The sequence below is a fragment of the Scomber japonicus genome, chromosome 21 (genome assembly GCF_027409825.1).
Source record: "Scomber japonicus isolate fScoJap1 chromosome 21, fScoJap1.pri, whole genome shotgun sequence".
NCBI lineage: Eukaryota > Metazoa > Chordata > Actinopteri > Scombriformes > Scombridae > Scomber > Scomber japonicus.
In genome coordinates this window covers 22,022,022-22,042,774 of record NC_070598.1, presented here as the reverse complement: position 1 = coordinate 22,042,774, position 20,753 = coordinate 22,022,022, and the positions used below count along the sequence as shown (strand labels likewise).

Sequence of the window (20,753 nt, the reverse complement as noted above, 5' to 3'; positions counted from 1 at the left end):
GTGTGTGTGTGTGTGTGTGTGTCTGTGTGTGTCTGTGTGTGTGTGTGTTTGTGCCCCATTGTGTGTCATCTGTCAGAGGTCTGTTCTATTAGTTTAACCCCTAGTTGCTTTTTAGTTGACTTTGAGTTTGAGTCCCAAGGTTTTGGTAGCTACTTCTTCTAGTTTGTAGTTATGTTAAGATATATTTGCAAGTCGTCATCAATTTTTCAACTTTATTCAAATTCTTTTTGCTTTGTTCATGACACCCTGTTAAGCCTATTTAAGCTAACAGAACTAATGGTGATGGGTTTAGGTTAGGGTTGATGGGCTGACTAAAGAGTAATCAAAAGTAAAAACCATCTTCACAGTTTGTCTCTTCTACATGACATCAGTCAAGTCAAGTATACCTCTCTCCCTTAAAACCATGGTTCTGATTTCAAAGAGCTTCAAACTCCTGTTACCAAAATCAGACTTTTTCCCAGTTTTCTCACCCCCACTTAAAACAGCCATCAATCACAAAACCAAAACTGACTTTTTCCCATTTTTGCAACATAAAGTGAACATCCATCAGTGCGGTGCAACAGAATGAAAACGTCTGTGCCCATTTCTCCCCGCATTAAGCACACAATTATCGCAGCTTCTCAACCCTCCCCTTCTTTCATAAAACAGACGTATCATCTATCAAGGCTGCACATCCTGAATTCAACAGGCTGGTCTCTTGGGAGACATAAACTGGTGGAAGGTCTGTTCAGATATTCATGGAAACAGTGGAGATCCGTTGTGTGGATGTGCTTGATAGCCTGCCTCCATGAATTAGCGGCAGCAGTAGCAGCCCTCAGAGGCTCATAAAGCTTGATGGGTTTGTCTGGCTGCAATGAGCACTGGGTAATACAAAAGCAGAGATGTGTGCGTGCTTGTACGGGAGTGTATGTTGTACATTTCATTTTCAATCTTTTGAATAAGTGGTCTTCAATCACTGATAATGGTTTAAAGTACCAAATAGATGTTTTTTTTGTATTTTTCCCCAAGCTGTGTAAGTCCTCTGGAGAGATGGAGTCCTTCATAAAAAGTCAAAAAGATGAGGGAAGTATAGATAAGTACAATTATTCTTCAGAGCACGCACACACACATAAAGAGGAGATAGTACACAGTCTTGATGCAGACATGCTGTAAATACTGAATGACAACATTTTAACTCCACCTAAAGAAAACCACAGGGTGGCAGAGAGGGGTAGGGGAATAAAACAGGAACATAAAAAAAGAGGGAAAACAAACACTAAAAAAAGATGTCAGTAAAAATCTAAAGACATTAAAAGAGAGAGTGTAAAAGAGTATGGATGTAAAAAGGAAGATGAAAAAGAAGAGCAACTGGTGAGGCGGTAGGTAGAGCATGAAAACCAGCTGAGTCAGGGTTGTTCAGGCCACAGCTGGACATGAGGGAAAGCTGGCATTATCCTAGCAGGGAGGGGGCCAGGTACTGTATTATTACACCGCAGGCATCCAGGAAGGAAATAGCAAAAGCTGGCAATGTTGGATATCAGTTTGTAAAGTGTTTAAATAAAACAAGGGTTATGGTGGGTAGATATAAAAGGCAAGTAGAGTTTATTGCCATTTACTTTGGTGCATGCTTCCCTCTGGATACATAAGAGTATCTTATTAAACAATAACCCGAGGTAATGCAAGCATAAATATCACCATTCTAGACACAATGGACCAATCCAAGCTGCATAAGTATGTTCAGTCTCTGAATGGATGAGGCAGTTAGTTCCATTCTGATGATGCTCTAAAAATGGTAGCACTGATATTGAATTACTCCTATCATTTTCTTTATATAAATTTGAGCATGTTATAGCAAAGTCTAAGTTCTGGGAAGCAGGACAGTCTGTTTTTATTGGCGTGATGCTGATGTGGTATCTTAAATCTAATCTAGTGGCCTTGTTCTTGATGGAAAAGGTCTCCTACTTTTAATCCAAACCCATGAGCTTTCCCAAAACATCATTAAAAGTTTTCATTTATGACAGTTTTGGAAAGCACAGATAGTTTATAGTGACGTCAGATCAGAGAGAACTTCATGTGTTGTTCAGTAACAGATGTGTTGTGTTATTCTGAAGGACTAGTTGTGTTATTCTGTCATAAAACAAGATAGAATATGAATACAAATATTTGAGGAATATTTGCACTGGAGGTAAAATAATCCTTTTCCATTCATAGCCATATCTGTTTTTTTAAAGATAAAATGTTATGACCCCAGATGATTTTCTAGTGTTTTTACAACCTTATTGCTACTCCAGATTACATGCATTTATTTTTTATCTACAGTATGTACATATGGTAGATACTTTCAATTAGTCAGCTTATTGTTTTTTTTCACATTTCTTCTTCCTCACTACATACAGGAGACATTACGATCTGTATTTCTACTGGAACTTGGCACCAGATAGAAAGTATGCACTGCAAAATTGAGAAAGGTGAGTGCAATTCTAAGAGATACAATTTGTTATTTTAACAACTGAGCTGAGCGGCTCTAGGGACAGCACTGTGAGTCTGTGACTCCACCAATTCTGGTCCACGCTGAAATCAATTACTGGATGGGTTTACTTGAAATTGTACATACATATTCACGGTCCCCAGAGGGTGAACTAATGACTTTGGTGAACCCCTGACTTTACTCAAGTGCCACCAGCAAGTTGACATATATATAATATAGTTTAGAAGTCTGGACAACAGTTGGACGCCGTTTCATCAATATTTGGTTTCACTATCTAACATTTTTGTTTTTCCTTCACAATGAGCAGCACAGCCTCACAGAGCTGCAACTCTCGCTAATGGATTATAGCTTTACACTTCAATCATTTCTGGTTGAATTCATTATCTGAGCTCCAACCAAGTCTCAGAATTTTCTCAGAATTTGGTATCAGTAGTTTTTAGTTATGTGTTTCCAAGGTATATACAACTGTATGGTGGAGTGGAGTGACATACTAAAAAACAATACATTAACCATGAGTGGAGATGGTTTCAAGCTGGGTGTCCAGAAGTGCCAATATAGTTTAATCACATCACTTCATTACACAATATATTTTTATGATCATATTACCTAATCAATATATTTTTATTGCTTCACTTCACAAGATGCTCTCATATTGTTGAAAGCTATGGATTTCAGTATAAACTAGATTAACAGTATCAATATGTAACCCACACACCACAATGTGCAGTGGCTGAGATTTCAGGGGAAATCAGAGACCCCACCCCACCCCTAGCTAGCTCTGCTATTGATGACATCACTGACCACTCCTTGCTTTCTGCACTGTTTCCCACTAACGAGCTTTTGAAGGCAGACAGGAGGGAGCTGATGGAGAAGCTGATTAAAGACGAGCTGCTGCTGCTACTGTTGCTGCTCACAAGGAAAACACCATTTCATATTCCCACAGACACACGCATATACAGCTTCATTAGACATGCACACACACGCACGCAAGTAAGATCCTTACTGTTCACACAGACCCACCAACGCAGACTGAATAATTCACTAAGACCAGACCTTGGGGGCTCTGCAGTCTGCCAGTTTGTGTCTATGTGTGTGCGTGCATGCTGTGTGTTTGTGTGTGTGTGTGTGTGTGTATGTGTGTGTGTTTGTGTGTGTGAGTGTGTATCAGTGTGCTTGGAATCTCCCCGAGTACGCTGCGTAGGCGGATAAGGAGGGAAGCCCATGTGTTAGAAGCACGAGTCAACACACCAGCTCTGTGCCTGCTAGCTACAGAGACAGAGAGATAAAGACAGAGTGCAAGATTAAGGACAAAGGAGAGAGAGAGAGAGCGAGAGAGAGATGAATAAAGAAACAGGGGAGAAATAGAGGATGAAATGGAAAGGAATATTAAGAGAGGAGGAAAAGAGAAAATGTCGTTGGTAGGTCTACTGGTGTAGATGAAGTTAATTCAGTGACAGGCTGAAGAGAGTTTTTTTTTTTGTCTCTACCCAACTGTGCAATTGCCATGGAAACTGAAGATTTGACACATACTGTTAATTTTCAAACACAGAGAGCTAACGGGCTAAATGTGAGTGCGTTACACCAACCGGCCAATCACTGTCCAGAAACATGAGGACGGTTTAGACTCAGATTTCTACAGAGATCCACATCAGCCTACAGCCTACAGATATTGAGTCATTATTAACTGATATATACAGTTAAATACTGTCTGTCTGTGTAAAGTAAGAATAAATATGTGTTCTGAGTTTGACATACCACAGAAAAGTGTGTTGCTAACCACCCTCCCAAATTTGAATGATTAAAAAAATCACCAAATATATGAAATTAGGCTTCAAAGTTGTGTAAAACTCAACCTCTTTCTCTGCTACCAAACACTGTGGGAGTGCCCACCGAGTCTGCTGAAACCCCACCCCCTACCAAGTGTCACCTGTCAATCAAAGTCACCACCTCTACCAGAAACATGGACGCTAGGTCTGAGAGCTTTCTGCTGCTACTTCAGCTGCTAGCTCGGTGGCTAACTCAGCTGCTAGCTTGGTGGCTAGCTTGGTGGCTAACTCAGCCACCTCTGTGGCTAACTCTGTATTTATACCTCTACAGCAGCAGGGGCGGGTTTATGCTAATTTTCAGACCCGCCCACTAAATCCTGAACACAGAAATCTTGAAACACAGTTTGTGAAGCCTAGCTCCACAATTCAAATCTAAATGGTTGAAATACTTTTTACATCTTTTTTAGAAATGCATTTATGACCTATTTAATGTGTTTAGAAGGAAAAGTCTGAATTCATTTTACACGGTCTTTAAGTATAGTGTTAGCTTTGAATGTTTGACAGTTTACAGCAGCTGGTGGTTTTAGTACATCTCACAAACATCTGTCCATCTTTGGTCAGTCCACTTTCAAAGTGGATGGTCCAATAATGTACTTCGTTGTTCAATTTGGAGTACTTATTGGGTCTTTATGATGTACCAGCAGAGACATGCTTCTTCTCGTCGTCGATTTAGTGATATTCATCCTGGGGCCAGTTTCACAAAGACTTTGACTAAAGTTTATCATCTTTAGCAGGATTAATTTGCCATGAATTTGGGGTAAATTGAGCCTTTTTTTAACCAAAAAGCATCGCTGACTAAGCAGTCACCTCGAGCCACTCAGCTCCCTTCACTCCAGCAGAAAATGTTTACAGAGTGAAAGAATTCAACAGTTACAACAGTGAAAATATGAACTGGGAAAATTCAACATAGAGTAAAGAAAGAAAACATCATGTCACGTAAAAAGTCTCAGAGCAGTGCAGACCTGTAGCATTCTGTGTCTTTTTAATGTGGCAGAGCTCAGTTTGCAGATTTCCTCAGGCAAATGAAAATCATGTCCTCATTACTGTATATTTCCCAAGGCTTATCTCCAAATTCTCTCTCTCTCTCTTATTGCTTTCTTTACAATATTTCAGCCAACCACAAACCATTATCCATTTTTTTCTCCTTTTTCTTGCTCTGAGTTTGCCTGATGGTCAGGTGGCTACCCTTGTAAAACTGTCTTTGTATTCGACTCATTTAAGAGCAAATCAAGTCTGGTTTAACACTAGAACAGTCTGCAATAGTCTTGTGAGACAAGCCTCTGGTCTTAAAATAAATATTTATCAGTTTCTACTTTGTTTTATAGCATTTTTTCTTCTATCATATCTACTAACCCTGCTCTTTGCTACCTGAGGCGAGGGAAAAAGCTTCAGATCTATTTTCTCTCCCTCCACTGGTCCGAGCTTTATAGAGTTCCAGAAAAATTATGACTAGGAATAATACAGTCCATTGAGTCATATGAATTGTAAGGGGGTGTTTCTACTATTTTTCTAGCAGCTGTTAGAGCCACACAAAAAGACATCTGAGAGAAAATAGTGAGTCATTCATAAATAAAATGTTTGGTATGATAGTATTCATTGTAATTACCTCTGAAAACACATTAGGGAACCATGAGTGATCACATCTGGATATTTCTAAATTTGAAGTTTTGTTAATATACAGGAGCTAATGGGTTTGGGACAATGATGGATTCGAAAACTCTTTCTAGCTGCTAAGTAAAAAATACATTTCTATACAACAATACCCATTTTACAGCGTATGTGGATGTAGGAGCCATGTGTCTGTACCGTAGCGGTAAATCAAGCCACCTCTGAGCTGTCAGGATCCTCCTGATTATCCAGTCAGTCAAACTCTACTCTTAGCTCTCCTGAAGCACCAGAAAAATAATTACATTAATCTTTGTCCGCTTTGCAGTTTTACAGTATTTCCCCCCTAAATGAAAACGCTGCCGCAGCACAATGTGTCTTTCCAAAATGTACTCGTATTTTCCCCCCATTAGAGATGCTGGCCGGACATTCTGTTGGCAAGACAGACGTGCACGCTGCTGGAGAAGTGCTGATGTCATCGGTGTGAGACAGATGACAGGAGGACGGGGGGTCCTGTCATGGTTTGACAGCCAAAGCATTTATTCCAGTCCACTTACAGTTGCATTTTGAAGCAGTAAGCAGATTGTACTCATATTAATAATACAATGATTTCTTTATACAGCAACATGTTTTTAGTTATTTACCAAACTGCACAGGTTAGCCTGCTGAAGTTTAGTTCAGACAGACAGCAACATTACATTAAAAAAACACATCCCCCTCATTCATTTTTATGACACTGCTGCATTGGCAGTTGAGAACTTGACTCAACTTTTGTTTCAGTGCAGAACAACATCATCCAGCAAGCTGCATGAAAGATCCTCTGTTAACCCTCTGATGACTTCTGTGGTTGTATAATCCCAGTTTTTGTATCATAACTTGATTTTCAGTATTTCTACATCTGATAAACTTTAAAACTCAAGAATCTCAAAACAGCCTTTCTGGATCTGGGTCTCACTGGTACCAGAAACAACACACTGCCATCAGAGCAACCCACCAGTAATTTATGTGTTTTTGTTTATACTGTTGCTTCTGTGCCAGCTATGGGAACTATTGAGATTTTGTTTTCTTAAAAACTACCTACCTTATCTTTTTTCCATTATCCCTGCGGTTACCAGTAAAAGAACATCTCACAAACAAAATAAACACATCTCCACAGTAACCAATATGCATCCCAGCGAAGTAAAGTACTCTACAGCAAGTAGAACTAGAAGTGGACTCTTCTTTTCATTAAAAACATGAAAGCACCCAGTGATATTCTTGTTTGTTTCCAATCATTTCCCATTACAACTGTTGCAATAATCCGAAAATTCATGAATGTGGCCCAGTAGAAATGTTCTCTAAAGCTGCACTGGTTGATATTTTCAGTTAACAATTGCTCAAAAGGGTGTGATGTGACAAGGGTTGCTTGTGAACATAAACAGAAGATTATCACCCAATTCTGCAGCTTCTGTCAGCTCTATGGAGCATTTTAGCATCTTTCACACCCTCAAGTTTTAGTTTTATGCAACTTTACTGTTTTCTAGCAAGCAGCTGTTTTAAGGGAGAGTCACTGTTAATACCTTCCCAGTAGAAAATGACAGACAAAGTTTGCAACTAGCTGGTGAGCATAGTGGAACATGTAGTAGTTATACACAGCCGGATATTTTTCTCAGGATGTGGGAGAGCTCATTTCAGATATCGGTCAAGCTTTTTGGTGTGGTGGTCACATTAGGAACTGCAGGTCATGTGACACCTCTACATACATTACAAAAGAAAATTTCCTGGCATCGCAGACTTTCAAAATGACTATAAGATCACAAATTGAAATATGAGGTCCAATATATGTATTTAAAACTAAAAAGGAAGCTGGAGATCTTTCAGTATGTGCAGCTAGCTGCTAACTGTTAGGTAGCAGCTTTTACTGGAACAAATGAGCTGCCGCATTCAAATTCCTCTTGCATTGTTTAAAACATGCATAATTCCTCTACTGTACATAACTTCAAATGTTTTCAGGAAAAAAACATGATGAGGAACAAATCCAAAGCAAATGCAATCCATAGGTCACATGACTCCAATCTTGGATTCCCTCCTTCCACACAGCTTGGGACTCAGTGGTGCAACGTGGCACTTTTCACAGAGTACACACCAGTCCAGTCCCCCAACAGTCGTTAAGAGTGATAATCCCATAATCATCGCAATCCTTAATGGGCTGTTTCGCTCTGAAGTGTCTCAGGCTACAGTATGTACAGCGTCTCCCTCTGCCTTAACGAGGTTATGCAGATTTATGCAAATGAGGTCTAATCCCTGGAACACTGGGGACTCCGGGGTCTTTAAGTCGGTTAGCTGGCCTTTTTCTGTACCACTGCACTCAGGGTGGTAGAGGAGTCAGGTTGAATGAGAGAGGGAGTCCGAACAGTCAAGACAGAAAGATAGAGAGAGGAAGAGAGACAAATGGAAGAGAGAGGTGTGATGAAGTTTTAGAAGAAGCCGGAGGAGGGAGAATTGATGAATGGGAGGGCGAGAGTGAAAGGGCAGCTGCCAGGAGATAAAGCAGTGACAAATAGAGGTACAGGCAAAGTGCTGAGAGGAGAAGGACAGGAAAATAGTGGGAGCTACCAAAGCACTTGGGCGGTCCCACTTGGCTGTGGTTCACTTTTATACTCTGACAACCTGGATTTGAAAAGGATGGGAGATGAATAGTTTACAGGGCCATAAAAACTAGAGCATTTATTGATCGTGGCACCTTTATTTCATCATGGATTTTGACTGAGATGATAATTAAAAAACTTATTTAGATGCAAAATATTTTTAAACTTCTATTTGTCTCCTGGAGTAAGCTGGAACTGAAGATAAACTTTTATCTAAGGCCATGTTTGCAATTCATATTACACACATGCATCACCTGTTGACTCCCATCTGCTTTGCTGCAGCACTGTAGGAAGCAGACATCCCCGACTGTAGGTATCATTTATTCAGAATCTGACACTCCAAAGCTGTGTGGGTGCGGTTTTGATCAGATTTGATTGACAGCACTGGCAACGTGAACAAACAAACCCACAACAGACACCGAAATTTTGACTCAAAACAGTGAGATGAGCACCAACAGAGATGTCAAATGAGACAACCCAAACTGCTGATTGACAGCTATTTTTGCGGAGCCTTCAGAGGCTTCAAGTAAAGTGTTTGTCGGATCGTTGAACGGCATCGCATATGACGAGTTTTCGCAGCTTTCTGAAGCCGACAATCCAACGAGTACACCCACATTACACTTCATACAACTACTTGTTTTATATTTGTGCACTTACTAGCATACTGAGGTATACTGATGCCTTTACCACCCTTGCAACCTTGCTATGTTTCCAACTACACTACCTACTGCATTGGAAATCACGCGCTATGATCAAATATGAATGTGACTCCTATGGGATATCGGACTTCTCTCGCAAGTCTTATAACTGTCTGATGGTTTGTGGAGACTTCAAACACAGTGACACAAGGAATGAGAAATTCAAAACACTCTCTGGCTTTTTTCATCTACAGCTGGCTTGTGATAAACACAGTGACTTGTGACTGAAAGAGGACAGGATACAAACCTGTTTAGGTATTTAAACTATCATTATGAGTATTCACTTTGAAAGCTATCGGCTCAAAGGCAAAAACTTGTCCATAAATTGCATTCTTTATAGTAAAAGTATTAACTACATTTACTGTCCTTTTTTCCAGTTGTGCATCAAGGTAAGGAGTAAACATCCCGATTTCCTTTGAGTCACCTGACAAGCCGATGCATCTTTTCATCATGGCAGTGAGAAAGCATGGGAGAGATGCAGTGTTTGATGCTTCAGTCTTTGGAGCGCACGTTTTGATACAGGCACAGTCAATTAAAAGCTGATGATACGGAGGGAGATGCAGCTCAACTAGCTTTTAACATGTGTGTCACGATCTGAGAAAACAGATCCGAGGAGCTCGTCTTTCCTTCAAATCGCTGCGCAGCGCATAAACATTCAGCTCTGACTTTGAAAACACAGTTATTCAAAAGTGATTTTATAAAAGCTGGTTTCGGGGCATTTCCATCTTTTTCATAAGTTCGGCTTTCTCACACAGGGGGCCAGAACACTCCCGGCTTTATCGAATACAGAAAAATAAAAAAAAACTGCATTGACTGGTAAACTTGGTAATGATGAAATTCCAACGCAATACAACACAGATAAAAAAAGGAAGCCCCATAACACTGCAGCATTTGGTGTGTCCATTCAACCTTCAAAGCCGATTCCATTTTCCTTTATCAAACACTATGTGGCTTTATACAAATATAACATTGCTGTCTATATACCCAGAACTGCACTGTGTGTGGTGGTACATTTCTGGGATATATTAGATGGAACTAAATGTTAATGAGCTGGCCTTTTCAAATACCATTAAAACAAAACCTGACTTCTAGATACTTTCTTCAGCCAAGGAGTCAACAAGAGAATCACACATTAAATCACTACCTCACTTATGAATTATGCTTAAAAGGAAAATGTAAATGTTTAATTCAAACCAGAATAGAACAACTATGAATACATTAAATTACCAATACAGTACCAATACAGTATTATCCAAAAAAATGCATATTAATTTTAAGCTGCATCCTGGCTCTGTTCTGTTCTTTTCATAACTGCTGCAACTACAGTTTGGACGGTGTAAAACAGCTTTAAAAATAGATTTTATAAGAACCTGGTTTGCTTCTAATAATCACATTTCATTATCCAATAGTTAGTACAAGTGATATGATTTTTTTTGGACAGCTGACCTTATAATTTAACCAATTTCTAACAGCTTGATGACTACTGTCACCCAAACATGCTAATCCAAGTACACGCCCTTCCCAGTTTAATATGCACTAATCCTTCTAAAGCACCAGTGAACTCCATTGTCTTGGTGTTTGAGAAAGACTGTCTGCCAAACACATGGTCATAAGTTTAATTATCTACCTTATCAAAGTGTTCCTGACAAGAAAATCTGTTGGATTTAGGAGTTGGAACAATCTCAAACTCACACAGAATTAAGTGCCTCAGGTTTTAGACTACATGTTCTCTTTTGATTCCCAATAGCCAAGGGAGGAGACTAAAAAGAGACTCATTTATTGCCCAGCTTTATGTGTTAATGTACAGACGTATATGTTGATCAGAGGGTCACTGGTTCCAGTACTTGGATCAATTTACATTTTGCCGGTCAAGGACATCTTGTGGCCATGTGAATTGCCATGACTGAATGAATTATAAATGTCTCTCAGGATAAGTCGTGGTTATACCAACAAAAGTCAACAAAGCATGTGACTTTCCCGTCCCATCTCCAACTGAGAATTTCTTTTAATCATGATGGGATTGCTCTCTAACTTTAACCAAGGTTTTGGTTTAAGGGTTGAATACAAGAAAGAAGAATAACTTGTCAGTCATTGCACCCTTGATCAAACTACCAAACCTCCACCTGCTCCATTAGGAGACTGTATTGGGTAATAAAACAGGTAGCTCCTGTTCTCAAAAGTTAGGCCAATGTGGATTTGACTGACACCTGCATTCCTTCTAATGGCCAGCAGGGGAATAATCAATTAGTTGCAAAAAGAAGTTGGATTGTATAGAAGTCTATGAGAAAATGACACTACAGTAAACACTAAATACTTGTTTCAAGTCTTCTTCAGTACAACATCAGTACAGCATCTAGTGCTTGGTTCAGGTCCACTCACTCACCCATGGTCACTTCTGGCTCCAAAAATCAAAGATGGCGATGGTCAAATCACTAAAGTCAAGGCTTCAAAACAGCAGTCTACAAACCAATGGGCGACGTCACCAAGACAACATCTGTATTTTTTTAGTCTATGTGGGAAATCCAAGTTGTGGACTCGTGTACATGACGATCTGTTGAGTGATGCATTTACATTGAGTAGACATCTTCAAATCATGTCACTTTGTTGAAGTGATGGAAGGAGATTATATCAATTCTAACTGCGAAAAGACATGATAAACTGGATACCATAAAGAAGTAGTGACTTTCTGGTGAACATAATGGAGCAATTTCCAGCATAAGATAGTTGATGGAGAGAAAAAAGGAGAATGAATATTAGACTTATAGTATGTGGCCTGAATCCAAAATGAATAATTCAACTTTTTAGGTTGCCTGATCATTGTGCCATTTAAGAAACTTTCAAGAAACTTATTTCTAATTCCCTCAACTGGCAGGTTTTTGTATGGAAAAAGTGAACTCTAGGCATGATGTCCTCAGCTTGGAAATGGAAAGCTTGTACTAACACACACATAGCCTGTCAGTGTACCAGCATAAATCCTCCTCCTCTCAGCACCCCCAGCAGGTGCCATGTTGCCCGCTTGGATGCGTGCCCATTTGAGATCAGAAGACAGTTAGGCATGGCAGTGCAGCGGGCATCTGCTATGCACCAGAGAGATGGAGAGAAGAAAGGAGAGAGAGAGAGAGAGAGAGAGAGAGAGAGAGAGAGAGAGAGAGAGAGAGAGAGAGAGAGAGAGAGAGAGAGAGAGAGAGAGAGAGAGAGAGAGAGAGAGAGAGAGAGAGAGAGAGAGAGAGAGAGAGAGAGAGAGAGAGAGGCAGAGAAAACAGGTTGTCAAATGAGACAAAGAGCAGAGAGAAAAAAGAAGGAAGGTGGAGAGGGAGGGCAACGAGAGAGAGAAGAGTGTTTACAAGCCCAGAGAGTTTACGAGCATGCGTGCGTGCGTTCTTCTGTGTGCCAGTTCGGTAACATGTGTGGGTGTGTGTGGAGTATGAAGGAGAGAAAAAGGGAAGAAGACAGGAGAAGAGACAGAGAGGAAGACAGAGTGTGAGCGAGAGACGAGTGATTTCACACCAATAAAGTGCAATCTCGAGGCACTGACTCACTCCTGACTCCAGCAGCAGTGTAGCAGTGTTGCTGTGTTTACACCCTCCGAGTGAAACAGATGGAGCAGAGGAATAAAGCGAACCGCCGGAGAAGACTCTCTGTCCTGTGTTTACACTGTATTGGTACAGTAGAGCAACCACGAAAGCCAGATTTATTCTTTTATGTTGATACTGCTTGATTTTCTGGACATTTAGACGATGACTATTGAGCTGTGTGGGAAAAGCTAAGAGAAACCTAACAAGCACGCCTGCAGGTTGAAGCTTCAACTGTCTCCTCACAGTTAATCCATGTATGCAAGCCATATGTTGCATGCACCCAGCAGCAGTTACATATCCTTTCACAGAAGCACTGAAAGCATCTCTTCCTCCCCGCACTGGGAACATCAAGGCTTTGCGCCTTATGCAACTGTGAGCCAAGCTCATCAAAGCAAGAGGAAGCACAGAGGCATCGACCTGTAAACACTCAGGTAGACAACCTGTGAGGAGGGACTGTTTCACTCACACCAGCTAGACAGGAGGTTGAACATTTATTTGAGATCATTTCAGGTATTTCATTGTCTTACTCAGCATGTTATTAAGTTAATAGCAGGGATGTGTTTTAGATGGAGGCATTAAAAACCTTGCTTGAAACTGTAGCATAGCTGTTTTACAGTACTGTGCTGGTCTTCATTGTTATTCTACTGCTGCTGCTTCAGTCTACTCTGTGTTGCAGCTACTACAAGTCAGTCAGTCATGAAAGAGAGGAGGGATCCCCCCTCTGTTGCTTTCCCTGTGGTTTTTATTTCACTGTTTATGTGTTTGTGTGGTCTGAATCTAATGATAGAGGGCATCAAACTTATGATTTAAGCCATAAAAATGTACTTCTTTTTCAAAATTGGTTATGTTCTATGCTTGTGACTATTTTTAAAGCTGTCTGTAATCGCCAGGGTCAAAGAAATATAGTTTAAGATATAGTTGTGTGTGTGTGTGTGTGCAGGATTCACAATATGCACTGCACTGCTATGAAAAGAAAACTGTGACATTGGTACATTTCTTATTTTTATAAATGGGAAATATTGCATATCCAACCTTCATATCAGGCCTGGATATACTTTGATGTTTTAATACTTATTTTTCATTCATAATCTGTCTTGAAATGTATATCCTATTTATTTTATATACTCTCTATTATTCTTCACATTGGCCTTTTTAGCACAGCCTTTCAGAGTATGGCACTCAACATACTGTATGAGAATGTGCCAAATAAAAGCTTTAAATCGTAAATCTCTAAGATGCCAATAAAAAGACCTAAACACCACCCAATAATGTATTAGTCCATCTCTCAGTACTGCTTGGATTCTCTACCCTGTCTGTGGCTGTCACTATTATGCTCATTGTTTTCTGAAGATGTGAACCTTTAAAAATAAGTAGTAAACTGTGATGGCATTGACCCAGTCACATGTGTCTCAGGTTGAGCTGTGCCTCCTAAAACAATTTATTTCAAGCCCATGTTTGTCATTAGGTCATTTCAATACTAACAATTTACAAAATGAAAAACATTGTTTCATAAAATGCACTTATCAGTAGAAATGAGTTGTTCAGATTTACCTTTATACTATAGCTGTGATAATTGGCCAGTACCAACTCATTAGGAGATCTAAAATGAAGTTATCAATTCATGTGATAAATCTTACAATTAGAGCCGCCACAGGTTTGCCTTGGACCAGCCTCTAGTTATGCTGCTATAGTCCTACATTGTCTGGGGACTTCCCATGATGCACTGAGCTCCTCTCTCCTCCTCCCCCTCTCCATCTGTAAGGATTAATCTCCTATTAATGGATGTTACTAACTTGGCTTCTTCTGTGGAGTTTATGTTGTTGTATTGTTTTCTTGTCTCTTAGGTTTCTAAAGGATGGTGGTCGTGGACCGCCTGGTTATGGATCACAGGTGTCCATGGGTCGTGGTGCGGACCACCTGCTGCTGTGGTTCTACTTGATGCCCAAGCCTGCTATTATTACAATGAGTCATATTTGGTATTATTATTATTATTATTAGCGTTTATATCATGCTTCTCTTTCTCTGTCCTTTCTCTCTCTCTTTCTTTCTCCTTCAACCCATAGAGGCAGATGGTCGCCCACCTGTCCAGTTCAGCTTGAGGTTTCTTCCCGTTGAAGGAGAGTTTCTCGCCAAGTGCTGCTCATGAGGGAATGATGGGTAAATTAAACAGAATGTGAAAATGCCCTGAGGTAACTTCTGTTGTGATTTGGCGCTATATAAATAATATTGATCTAACTAGACGTGTGTCATTCAGTAGAAATGGTGTTAAATTATATAGAACAAAGTCATATTGTGGATTAAAGTGCAAAAATATGAACATTTAAGGTTATTTCTGTTATGTATAGTATTTCATTATCTGGTCAGACTGATATGAATGTTCCTCTTTTGTGTCTTTGCAATCATTTAACTCAGCTGACTGGCTTGGTCCCTTCTGTCTTTCTCCCCTCCTACATTTATGACTCAGTTGAAGTCTCAGTTAGGGTAAAACCAGAGCCAATTACTAACCAGAATGCTCTACATTATCACAATAAGCTGCATTTATAGTAAGCACGTGTAATATCTAACATTTAGTATTCAATATTTGGTAAACCAAGATGAGGTGAGATGTGACTGTGAGAGCACCTGGAACTGGTTTCTAATCCTTCTGTGTGTGTGTATGTGTGTGTGTGTGAGTGTGAAGGTGGGTGGGAGTGTGGGTGGGGGAGTCAAGGGGCCGGTTGCCATGGTGACGAAGTGTTTGTACTCTCTGGCTGTAGAATCATAACATCCTCCCGGGAGGACGGTGGCTCGGAGGTTTGTAATTGGGCAAAGTCTTCTCTGAGGAGAAGCCGAGCAGATAACAACGCACCACCCGAAAAGGTTGGTGTGACCGCACGACGAGGTCAAACGCACCCTTTCTATTGTCTCAGGAGGGGGGCAGGGGGCAAGGGGTGAGGGAGGTGGATAGATGTGAGGTCTGGATTTCCACACATTTGAGAAAAAGTGAAAGTGATCTAATTTCTTCTTTCTTTAATAATGTGAAATCTATATGTATTCAGAACAAATAGAAAACATAGCAACAGCTCTCTCCCCCTCCCTCCATGAATTATGCATTCTTTGTCGAGGCCACTTGCAAATGAGCGTGACTCAAAACAAATAGCACAAGCAATGAAACACAAGTCTGGTTAAAAATCTGATTATCTGATATCACGCATCAAAATGTGTCACAGATCATTCTGGTGAGAGGCACAAGAGAGGATGTGTGAAGACTCTAAACACTCTCTCTCATGTGCATCATCAAACACATGAATGAATGAATGTTCTTTTAGTGTGGTGAATGTTCACTGATTGATTTTCCTAAGGCCTCGCCCACTGATTGGTCGCATCCCGTGTAAGCAAAGATCAAGATCCCTCATTGATTTTCTTCCAGCGGACATCAGACGCGTCAATAATCGCTATGCAAAATAGATTTGACCTCTTGTTCATTTCTGTAATAATCCAATAAGCAGCTGGATCCTGCTACTGTACATCACTGCCCAGGGCCCACTATATTACTACCTGTGAGCTCTGTGATGTTACTGCATGGTTATGAACATTATACCTCACATTAAGGTAAAAAATGCATCAATTCCACTGTTCTATTTTTATATAAGCACATGTATGAATATCACATAAAGTTCAATCTGAAGATTTGAAAGCATAACTTTGTGGTAGGTAGAGAGCTAAAATATAAATGTATGTCTAGTTTTGAGTCTAAAGCAGTGGTCTTCAACCCTGCTACTGGAGAGCTACTGTCCTGCATGTTTTAGTTATCTCCTCACTCTAACACACCTGTTTGTTATCAAGCAGCTGAAGCTTGTCAACGGACTTGATAAAGAGTTACTTATTAGAATCAGGTGTGTTAGAGTGGAGAGATACCTAAAACATGCAGGGAGCAGAGTTAGAGACCACTAGACTAAAGATTAAAAAGAAAGTAGTCTTATCTGATATTAAATATGAGTTCCACTGGAGACAATTCATAGCACAGTTGTCTTGGTTTTTAGTTGAAATGTGGATCATATATAGCTCCAGACACCTCATCCTGAGGTGGTTAGGGTTACCAAACCTGCAGTGCCACTAAATAAGCATAAGAAACTCTGTTAAACTATTGTTTCTAATTTGACATATCCTCATTATTTTAAACATAAACACTTTTGTTTCTGCTTAAGTTAACCCTTACATACTGTTTGGGTCAAATTTTGACATTTAACAGCTGTAAAAACTCAACAGATGTGTTTTTTTTTTACCCTGAAATTTGATCACTTTTCCTAAAGTGGCCCAAAATACACAAAAATATTTTAAAATGTTATACTTTTGTATAGGTGATACAAATCTACTGACATGTCTTTTAGTGAAATGAATAGTTAATAAGATAGTAGGTATGAGGATTTCTTTTTATGATGTAGCAGTGAAGACTGATGGCTCTAATGGTTCTACAATAAACCCCACACTTCCATAAAGTTATAAATACATTTACATCATTATTGCTATGTTATATTTTCATGTCTTAGGTCAAATAGGACATGATATTGTGTGTTATGAGTGGTGTAAAACCGTAAACATACACTCTCTCTGCTCTCTGAAACATGAATCGAGGTTTAATCACCTCATTTATTGATCAGTCAGATTGATTATTGATGCTTTCTAAACACATCTGTGGTTCAAAAATAGACACTTTTTATGAAGGTCTCTTAGACCGGGGATGTAAGAGTTAACATAATCCTAAAGTGTCACTCCAGCATAAATAAAAGAATCACCTACTGTCTTGATCATTTTGGTGAGTTTTATTCCAACTAATGGACTGACAAATCTGCTGACGCACCTCAGCATGAAGCCTTCATCAAAGCATGTAGGTTTTTTTAGAATTAGCTCTGGGGAAACAAAGATATTGCAGTCTTTTTTTTTTCTTTGACAGCATCCAATTGAAATTCAGTGCAGGAGAAGCACACCTCTTTCCCCATTTTAACTTTTTTAAAGAGCATTTTATTAGTCAAATTGTCAGTGTGTCTAAAGCAGATGCTCCTTAATCATCTCCTTCAAGGATGGGCATTTAGTATCCACGGCTTGTGATCTCAGTACATGACTTTAAGAGCAGGCTTCTGCCACCTTTACTCCACCATGAAGGCTGCTTTCTCCCCTCTCTCCACCTCTTTCTCATCCAGCACAACAAATAGGATAGTTCTGTTCCTGATTGTTGCTCAGATGAAGTTCACCCAGCCAGCATCACAATAAAGACAGAATCAGATGAAAAGATGCTGCACTGCTCTGCTGCCCACACTAGGCTATCTCTTCCATGAAAACCTGTTTACTTAGCTATGGATAACATGAGAGGAGTGGGCTCAGGTTTCAGTGATGTGTAGCAGTGGTGGGGGGCAAAATAAGGCTCTGGACTCAGAGTTAGACCTGGGAGGACTCTTTCCAGGCAGGTTAGATGTATGACAGAACTTTTCTAACACCTTTGAAATGAATAAGTGGTTTGTTAACTAAAAAACACATTTGAAAATCATTCTGAAGTTTTGGTAAACATTTGGAGAGCACGGATGTGAGGTTATCTTCCTCTCGGTTGCAGGTTATGTCCCTCCTGTAAAGCTCTCATAAATAATCATCCGGCACACGGAGGAGCATTCCCGCCACACGCTGAACGAATGCAAATCTGCTCCGAAGACACACTGGAGATATGAACACGGTGCCTCACCTTTACAGAGTTAGCCAGGCTTATCAGGATGGAAAAAGAAGTATTGAAGGATTAATGTCAATGACCAAACTCTAGAGTGAGTTATTCAGCTTGACTGCACTTGTGTGGAAGTTGTTTTCAGCACCTCTGTGATAGGAAATAGGATGCTTTTTGCACCAAATCCAACCCTACAGACAACTGCTGCTGCTGATGCTGCTGCTGCTGATGTGACTTTTAGGTGTTACAAACGCAGCAAGACATCACTTCCATGGCAGCCATGTGAACCGCTCAACCCAAGACCATATGGCCAATGACAGGAGGCAGGCAGCACATTCAACAGCTCAGGTGTTTAGTTAAGACTCACCTTTTTTTCACAGCTCCTGGTGGGAGTAATTGACATTTAGATTCACTAAAACAAGCAGTTAAATATCTCTTTCATCAGTTTGTCTCAAAATCTGACATGACGAAACGGTAACGACACACGTCTTTATCTTCTCCATCAGCCCAGAGGTGAATTTCCGTAAGAAAAGTGACGTTTGCGGCTGCTGAGGCACGTTTGAAGTCTGGTCACACGTTCAAGAGATGGAAAAACATGAATGATTTGCATCAAAGATAACACTGCCGCAGAGAAGTGAGGACAGATCAAGCCTGTGTAAGGCAGCTTCACATTCACTGCCTCTGGGCTCTGTGAGAACATGGAATAGCTCAGTTTGTTTTGTAGCTTGATTAGATGTTTTTTTCTTCTTTTTTCAAGGCAAATAAATCAAAGTATATTATAGTTTCTCATCTCATATGTATAGTGGAAAAGATTTATTGTGGTGTCCAATAGTTTCTGCATAAAAATGATTCAACATGTCCACAGCAGCTGAGGCAAAGATAATAGATTATGTGCCCCGAAAGCATCCAAGTGTCATTTCTCTCCATTTTTGCAGATTACTTTATATGAAACATATCAGTCAAGACAGCAGCAGCACGCAACACTTCAGCTGACATTAAAGCATGAGAGGACATGCAGACATATACAACTAATCTGATCTTTAAAAAGTATTATATTATTGCTTTGTAATCTTCATGTTTACATTAGACTGTGTGCAGCTGCAGGATTCAGGGCGATGAAATGATCTTTTAAAGAGTTTTTTCTCCTTTTTTTCTGGGACTCTGTGTGCTCTCTGTTTATATTTTCACACATTCTCCCACCTAACATCACGGCACCCCCGTGTGACTTATCTGAGCTATTAACCATGCATCAGTAAACATCATTATTGAGGCTAATTCTGGAAAAACAAATGTCAACAAAAACATCATCAGGATGTCATTTCAAACTGATTTTAAATCCATGCATCAAAGATTAAACATCGCGCATTCAAGAAAAGAAGAGAGAGAATGGAAGAAAAAACTATATTCTTACTTTGACTGTCGAATTTCCTGATGATGGTGTCCAGGAAAGTGTTCTGCGGAGCCACATGGCCCCTCCGGACCGGCATCTTCGCAGCAGTGGTCCCTGGACTTTGAAAGACTTTGCAGGACTTTTAAAGATATCACACGGAGGACTGCTCACTGCGCTCCCTGCATGGAGACACAACACTGACAGGTCAGCGGCGGTAATCCTGGGAGCCAAAGTTTTCCCAAGTTGCTCTGACAGACGGAGAGGAAGGGGATTCTGTTGCGTCCCCTGGAGAAAGTGAGGAGAGGAAAGCAGGCGCACTGTACGCACGGTGGATCTGAGCCGTTTCCAACCTTCCAGTCTCCAGGCTGAGAGGAGCGAAGGTGTCTGTTTCTGTTCCCCCAGGGGGGAGGGCGGCCCGTCAGGTGATATTTCCTCTTGGTCTCACAGTCGGGGGAGCAAAGCAGACTTCTCATCCTGCACTACAGCCCGCTGCTGTGAGGCGGACCGGGCGAGCTTTCCGACGAGCGTCGCTGGAGCCATAGTTGGGGCGCTGAGCTGCGCGTATTTTTATTTTATTATTTTTTTTATTATTATTTGTTTCTCATTCCACCTCTTCTTTCTTCCTCTCAATATCTGTGTGTTTATAAGAGGAGAAAAAGAACATAAGAATAATAGAAAGAAAGCAGCAGAGCACTGATCCGCAGCTTGAATCGACCTAGATCTGTGTTTTTTGGAGGTGTTCTCTGTATCTCTCCTCCTCCTCGCTGTGCGCTCTGCCGGATGACTTCAGCTCCACCGGCGTCTAGCTGCGCCTCTTTTTTAACCCTTTGCTCATCAGGAGCGGACTAACAGCTCAGCCGGTTCATAAAGGATGAA

General features: G+C 40.4%; 1 protein-coding gene across 1 annotated transcript in view; it reads right to left on the bottom strand.

Annotated features, from left to right (window-relative positions):
* kcnh2b (potassium voltage-gated channel, subfamily H (eag-related), member 2b) overlaps window positions 1-19,974 on the bottom strand; it is a 257,929-nt gene extending 237,955 nt beyond the window's left edge. The window contains exon 1 of the mRNA XM_053342201.1: window positions 19,899-19,974. Coding sequence (XP_053198176.1) covers window positions 19,899-19,974 — 76 coding nt within the window. The remainder of the gene's footprint in view (window positions 1-19,898) is intronic.
* Window positions 19,975-20,753: the final 779 nt, after the last annotated feature.